Source organism: Abramis brama (genome assembly GCF_963993115.1).
Source record: "Abramis brama genome assembly, chromosome: 6".
NCBI lineage: Eukaryota > Metazoa > Chordata > Actinopteri > Cypriniformes > Leuciscidae > Abramis > Abramis brama.
This window is the reverse complement of record NC_139968.1, coordinates 35927206-35934990: the sequence shown is the minus strand read 5'-3', so window position 1 is coordinate 35934990 and position 7785 is coordinate 35927206. Positions and strand designations below refer to the sequence as shown.

Sequence of the window (7785 nt, the reverse complement as noted above, 5' to 3'; positions counted from 1 at the left end):
CGTGGATCACAGTTGTTTGATACTGATTGAACTGATAAATGTTTTTTTTAAGAACAGCTACCCTCTGGTGCTCTTCTGCAATTTTTTTTCTCTTTTTTTTTTTTCTTCATCGAAATGGTACGAAACTTGGTAAAGGTTTTGGCACTTCAAAAATCATGGACATGATTCGAACTGTCACACTTACTAAAAGCTCATTTTAAAAAGCTTAGAGTAAAATATGTTTTTGAAAATATATATTTCATATAAAAATGGAAAAAAAAAATATTTTTGCACATTTTTCATAACAATAAACATAAAATTCTGTAACTTTTTTTACATTAAATTTTTCAAACTTTTTTCACTTCAGCAATAATCTGCCACATCATCTTTGAAAAGAGATCAAACTTAAAGGACAAGTTCGGTATTTTACACTTAAAGCCCTGTTTTCAGATCGTTTCTGATGAAATACAATGGTTAAGATTGAAATTTGGACAAATGCTGCTGGCCCGAGAATTTTCGGTTTCTGTGGTAGCACCCCCCAATGGTTGCATAGGTGCACTGGAATAATCCTTCCTAAAACGCATTAAACTTTCGTTTACAAAGACGTGAAACTCACCGAGTGGTCAGGGGTGTTCACTGATATGCTCACACAAAAATCGCTGCAAAAGATGCTTTCCAACAGGTTTTATCGTAGTTTTTGTCCAACTCCATTGACTTGTATTGGATGAAAAACTATGATAAAACCTGTTGGAAAGCATCTTTTGAAGCGATTTTTGTGTGAGCATATCAGTGAACACCCCTGACCACTCGGTGAGTTTCACGTCTTTGTAAACGAAAGTTGAATGCGTTTTAGGAAGGATTATTCCAGTGCACCTATGCAACCATTGTGGAGGTGGAGGTGGAGGTGGAGGTGGGGGGGGGGGGGGGGGGGGGGGGGGGGGGGGGGGGGTTGGTGCTACCACAGAAACCGAAAATTCTCGGGCCAGCAGTATTTGTCCAAATTTCAATCTTAACCGTTGTATTTCATCAGAAACGATCTGAAAACAGGGCTTTAAGTGTAAAATACCGAACTTGTCCTTTAAGTCTGTGCTCTAACGCATTCAAGATTTACGACAGTTTAAGTAGGAAATTTAAGTGAATAAATGGATAAATGAATAAACAAGTGAATAAATGTATTATAAATACAGCAAAAATATAATTTAGAACCATATAATACCCCCCCCCCCAAAAAAAAATTCAGACTAATATAGTACATATAAATATAGTAAAAAAAAAAAAAAAAAAAACACACGCGAAGAGCACCAGAGGGTTAAAAAAGCATCACAGCACTGTGATTTTATCAGCAAACAGCAGATTTCACCAAAAAACAATGCTGTTGAGTTATTGAAATTTACATTTTTACCAAATTTAGTGTGAAATTTTAATACTAGTGCTTACCCTCATGTCATTAAAAACACGTAAGACTTTCATTCATCTTTGAAACACAAATTAAGATACTTTTAATGAAACAGGAATGATTTCTATCCCTCCATTGACAGCTACACAACTGACACTTTGATGCTTCAAAAAGTTCATAAAGAGATTGTAACACTTATCCATATTGAGTGGGCTTTAAGTGTAAAATACCGAACTTGTCCTTTAAGTCTGTGCTCTAACGCATTCAAGATTTACGACAGTTTAAGTTATGAGTCCAAATTTTCTGGAAAAAAAAAACCTTGATGACTTCACATTAAGAACAGATTGAATTTAGACTTTTATTTATCATCACCGCACACATCAGATATGGTAATCGGAATGAGGTTCATTCTCGTGTTACGCAGCACGTTTGAGCTTCAGCAAGAACCAGTGAGGTTCATTCTAGCACGTCAAACAGGTACAGTTGAGCACTGATCAATGTTTATACTTAGACATTTTTGACTAAATCACTCAAATGATATGAATTAGTTTTATGATCTCTTTATGACCTTTTAGAAGCGTCAAATTGAAGTTGCATAGACTGTTAATGGAGGAACAGAAACCTCTCAGATTTAAATAAAAATATCTTTATTTGTGTTCCAAAAATGAACAAAAGAATAACTAATGACGACTTTTTCATTTTGGGGTGCACTGACCCTTTAAAACTAATTTCCCCCCAAACAGATCACAATAAATACAATACAATAAATACAGGGTTGATTTAGTAATACTGAACAAACATGCATAATTTAAATGAATGAAATTTTATACGCAACCAATGACGGCAACACTGAAGCTCTTAAAGCAGCTGATGCTGATGTTGCTGCTGCGACGACGACGGATGCTGCTACTGCTGCTGTTTATCGCCAGTTTATAGAGTCCAGCATCTGTGATTCTGGTGTTTGTGATGGTCAGAGATCCAATTTGATGATTCAACTTCAGTCTGTTTCTGAATCGTCCATCAGCATGTTCCCAATGAGCATCTGTACAGATCTTACTGATATCTTCAGTGATTTCCGCGATGCAAGCATCATTAAAATACCATGTCATTAAGTCAATTGGGTGATTTATTACACCAGGATCTAAAGTGACAGATTCTCCCTCCATCACTGACTCTCTCTTCATTGTATCTGTTTCTTTACCAGGAACATCTGAAACACAATCCAACAGCAGCTGGAGGATATATTTGCTGAATCATGAAAGAACTGTAGATGAAAGTGAAAGTAATTGCATATAAACACATTTTTGGACAAATGGAGATTTTTTTAAAATATCCATCTCTCTGAGTTCATATCCAATTTGACGTTTCAAAAACCATGTAAAACAAACATTACGGTAATCCATATGATCCCAGTTGATGAATCGATGTCTTCTGAAGCGAAACGATTGGTTTGTGTGACAAAAATACTAATATTTTAATTTGAACTATAAACAGCCACTTTTGGCCAACTGTCATACGCAGGTTCATGGAAGGGTTGAGTTCACATTCGTCAAAGCGTGACATTAGTGGGCTGTGAAGCTCACACAAGAAGTGACGGCCCTCTGTGCTTCCGTATCAGTTTTTGCACGAGTTTCACAATTCATTTACATCTAGCTTCACTACATGCTGACATTCTGAGACAGCATGAGGACGAGTAGCCTATATGATGAGAAAATTTAAAAAATTGGGTGGAGTATCTAATGGAAGCTCGTTTTCACCACAGAATAAAAAATAAAAAAAGGTAATCGAGACTTTTTATCTTTTTATTTGTATCTGACTTTATAACTGAATTGCAAGATTAAAAAGTTGAAATTAGTTAATGAAAAATAAAGTAAAAATATAAACTCACAATTCTGACTTTTTCCCTCACCATTGGAAGTTTATTTCTTGTATTTCTGAATTTTTTTCCTCCGAATGGCAACATATATATAAAGTCGCAATTGAAAGTTATCAAGTCAGAACTGCTAGATATAAACTCAAAGTTGTGAGAAAATGTCAGAATTGCGAGCTGACTTTTTTCTCTGAATTGCGAGATATACTGTAAACTTGCAATTCTGTCTTTTTCTCACAGATGCGAGTTCAAATCCCGCAATTCTGAACTTATAACTCACAAGTTTATATCTCACAAAAAGGTAAGAATTGAAAGAGACAAAAAGTTGATAAAGACCAAAGTAGGATCTTTTGATTTGCGCCACCACCTCTGTTCCCTGGTTGTCTGATGTTCTCCGCGAACATCGTTCTAAACTCAATGCTACAGAGAAGTAGTGGCGCACATCGAAAGATCCTACTGACCTTGATCTTTATCAATCCCTCCTCTCTTCCATCTCTGCTAATGTCTAATTGCTAAAATGACTTACTATCTCAAAAAAATTAACAATTCTTCTGAATCTCGCACCCTTTTCAAAACCTTAACTTCTCTTCTCCTCTCTTCTCACCCCTCATCCTCCTCCTTCATCAACCCTAACAGCTGACTATTTTGCCACACTTCATAAATAAAAAAAACACTATCAACGGCCAATTTTCCACACCACAAACTGACAAATACATCTTAACAGATAACACACATTCTCCCCTCCTTCTCTCAGAGGCAGAAGTCTCCAAACTCCTCTTTTCCAATTGCCCTACTACCTGTCCGCTTGATCCTATTCCCACTCATCTACTTCAAGCCATTTCTTCCTCAGTTGTACCCACACTCACGCACATCATCAACTCCTCTCTTCACACTGGTACCTTTACCACAGGATTTAAGCAGGCTCGGGTAACCCCACTGCTTAAGAAACCCACTCTAAATCCAGCACATCTGGAAAATTACAGACCAGTATCTCTTCTTCCATTCGTAGCGAAAACACTTGAACGAGTGGTTTTCAACCAGATCTCTGCCTTTCTTACACAGAACAACCTCCTTGACAACAACCAGTCAGGTTTCAAAAGCGGACACTCAACTGAGATGGCCCTGCTCTCGGTAATTGAAGCTCTGAGACTGGCAAAGCTTCAGTTCTCATCCTGCTGGATCTGTCTGCTGCATTTACAGAGGTAACCACCAGATCCTCCTGTCAATCCTAAAGACAAAGGGCATCTCGGGAAACGCACTCCAATGGTTCAAGTCATACCTGGTACGTTAGGGTGTCGTGGAGGGGTGAGGTGTCTAAGACCCAACACTACACCACAACTTCTCCATTCAGCTAGGTACATCATCCATAATTTCCATCAAGGTCAGCCAGGAACCTCGGAGTTGTGATTGATGATCAATTGAACTTCACAGACCACATTGCTAGAACTCCCCGGTCCTGCAGATTTGCCTTGTACAACATTAGGAGGATCAGGCCCTTCCTATCAGAGCTACACAACTCCTTGTCCAAGCACTTGTTCTATCCAGACTGGACTATTGTAATGCTCTCTTGGCTGGTCTTCCGGCTTGCACTGTCAAACCTCTGCAACTGGTGGTCAGCTAGAGTGGTTTTTAACGAGCCAAAGAGAGCACACATCACTCCTCTCCGTCTGCTAAATGATTAAATGTAAATGTAATGTCACAATTACATTGTTTATTCTATTTTTTCTGTGGTGGAAACAAGCTTCCATATTATACATTTAAGTGGGTTAGTATAAATTTTGAACCCTTAGCCTACATAAACAATATACAGAGTGTGTCTACACTAAGTGCAAGTGATCAAAGCTGTTGGCAAAGGTTATTCACACTAACTCTGCCCACTACTCATGGCCGTAGTCAGCTATGAGGTCACCGAGGTCTGGACCTCTGTATTTTTCCAAGGTGATTATAATTAAGGTAGTAAAATTATTTCCTAATATAGTATTAACTCTACTGTTACGTACGTCACCACGTGTACGTATTTAGAGTGTTGTAATAGGGATATGTGGGTAGTTTGTTGTTGTGGTGTGTGTGTGTGTTTCAGATACTCATTGGATCAATCTACAGCCTGTCAGTTTTCCTGAAGGATGATGACGTCTCGGTTCACCCATCCAATCACATTCCACCACCTTCCTCAAATACCCGTATCTCTTCCACGTCCCCAGCTTTTTGGCTCACTTTGACATTTGCATTTGTTTGGCTCGCTGGTGTTTTCTGTGTGTCTATTGTTTGCATTAATCAATTGTCATAGTGGTTGTGAAGTGTTTTTGTTTGTTTTACTGTTCATCCTTGTTCAGTCATCACGGTGCATGTGAGGCTGGGAAGGAGGGAGCAGGTTAGTAAGTCGCGCGACATACATTGCGCACCACGTAGGACAATTTTGGATTGTATTAGACACACTAGTTTAGGAGAGTGCCACACCCTGTAAGTTTTGTTATATTGTAGTTAGTGTAGTTTTGTTAGGGCCAGTAGCGGTTTTTGGCACGGGCGAACCGGGCAATCGCCCGGGGCGGCATTTTTGGGGGGGGCGGCGCCACCGGCACGAGCAGAAAAAAACAAAAAAAAAATCTGTGCCGCGAAGCGGTTTTCTATTATCTATCATTTCACAGTGTGGGGAATTGCCAAATTTGCGCCCCCTGCAGCTGCCAGGTGCCCCTGCTTGCTGAGAAGATGCCGTGCACAGAAGCTGTTTATTTGAGAAGGGGAAAGGGGAGGGGGCGCGGAGGCGCGGGCGCGGATGACAGTTCACCTCTGGGTCTCTCCCAAATGGAAAGGACAAGGGGGGGAGACGGGGGGATCCATATAGTTATCTAAGTCAGTCACACCTCGACTTTCTTCCAAATAACGCACATTTCATTCATAATATTATAAATACAGGCCTCTATATTTCCTGCACATTTTTGTTTTTCTGAATTGTCTGAATGGCTAATAAAAATAGGTAATACAAAACGATTACTTGGTCACCACCACCAAGGTGAATTGGTTTAGTCTTGACTTCTGGTCGTGACTCGTCGACAGTTGGTATGGGGGGGATCAGGGGAAATCTGTTGATTGTCGATGTCGAGAGCCAAATAAGAGATGGACAAGAAAGGTCAAAGCCATCAGGTGCCCAATTTAGAAACGAGCGAAAGATAAAGGTATGCGACTATGTTTTCTCTGTATGATTACGGTATCCATGTCATGAATGAAGGGGCAATATTAATTGGAGGGTATAACTCTTATTTGTTAGCCTTTTTGCTATGATTCTTGCTATGCTTAACAAGAATTTGGTTTTAACTCAAACACGAGATCTAATTTCACCATAATATTGTGCTTTGCAACAAAACTGTTACAAGTTCAGTTATTACACTGCAAAAAATGCTTTTCTTACTTAGTATTTTTGTCTTGTTTCCAGTCCAAATATCAAACATTTCTTAAATAAAGATGCATAACGTTATTTTACTAAAGTAGTGAAATGACATAAGATATGTCTTGTTTTCTGGGGAAATAAATAAAAATTGAGTTTTTGCTTAAAACAAGCAAAACATGATCTGCCAATGGGGTAAGAAAAATTTCTTGGGGGGGGGGGGGGGGGGGGGGTCTCGCCCAGGGTGTAATTCAATGTAGAACCGCCACTGGTTAGGGCGTCTTGACGCCGAAGACTTTTCTTTTCTACATTTTTCGTTTGGTAGTTAGTTTAGTTGCATTCATCTTCTAGGTAGTTTGTTCTGTTTTATTTATTTATTTCATTTGGCATCTCTCGAGCTCGCCTTCTCACCTTTGTTTGTTTTTGTTTAGTATTGTTAATTGTCGTTTTTTTTCTCATTGTTTGTAAATATTGTAAATATTATTTTCTCTTCATTCTTTCACTTTTGGGTTCTGTAAAATAAATACTTTTGAGCTGAGTTTTTGAGTTGATCTTTTTCCTTTTATTGCCCGGTCCTTCATATTAAGTTATACGCACATCTTTATTTAAATGTTATACTCCCTTACCCCTATCTTTAATCAAATAGGGATGTAACATCTATTTTGACGAGTTAACACGTACATGAAATCAGATTTAGTCATTTATGCCTATTTGGCGTGCTGTCCGGGGAAGGGCTCCAAGCTAGAAATTTATTCTGATCACCTGATCACCCTGTCAGGGTTTATTCTGCGATAACATCCGGCAATATTTACATCATTCCTTACTAAAAAAAAAAAAAAAACATTCATAAAACACATAAATATCAGTTGACCCTACGTTTACTTTCTTCACTGACATGAAAATGAAAAGACTATCAGTCAAAGCTCAGCTTCAGGAGGGGAAGAGACAGGGCAAGATAAGGAGACAGGGAGAAGAAGAAAGAGTGATTGAGAGAGCAGGTATCGACATCTATCACTATTTGCACTTAGTGTAAACAAAATGCTATTTGTTGCTATTTATTATTGGCACAACCAGCAACCGTTTAGAGGCTTTTTAACACTTTACAAGTATAAATAGCTGCTGACTATAAAATACGGCATGATGTTTCTGCCTACAGGA

At 38.7% G+C, this 7785-nt stretch overlaps 1 protein-coding gene across 2 annotated transcripts in view; it reads right to left on the bottom strand.

Moving 5' to 3' along the window:
- Positions 1-1220: 1220 nt before the first annotated feature.
- The window catches only part of LOC311084773 (uncharacterized protein), a 62394-nt gene continuing 55829 nt past the window's right edge, over positions 1221-7785 (bottom strand). The window contains exon 5 of one of the 2 annotated variants that reach the window (XM_084117040.1): positions 1221-2585. In XM_084117040.1, the coding sequence (XP_083973166.1) occupies positions 2200-2585 (386 nt within the window). In that variant the 3' untranslated portion in view covers positions 1221-2199. The remainder of the gene's footprint in view (positions 2586-7785) is intronic. The other variant, XM_084117041.1, reaches the window with a different exon arrangement.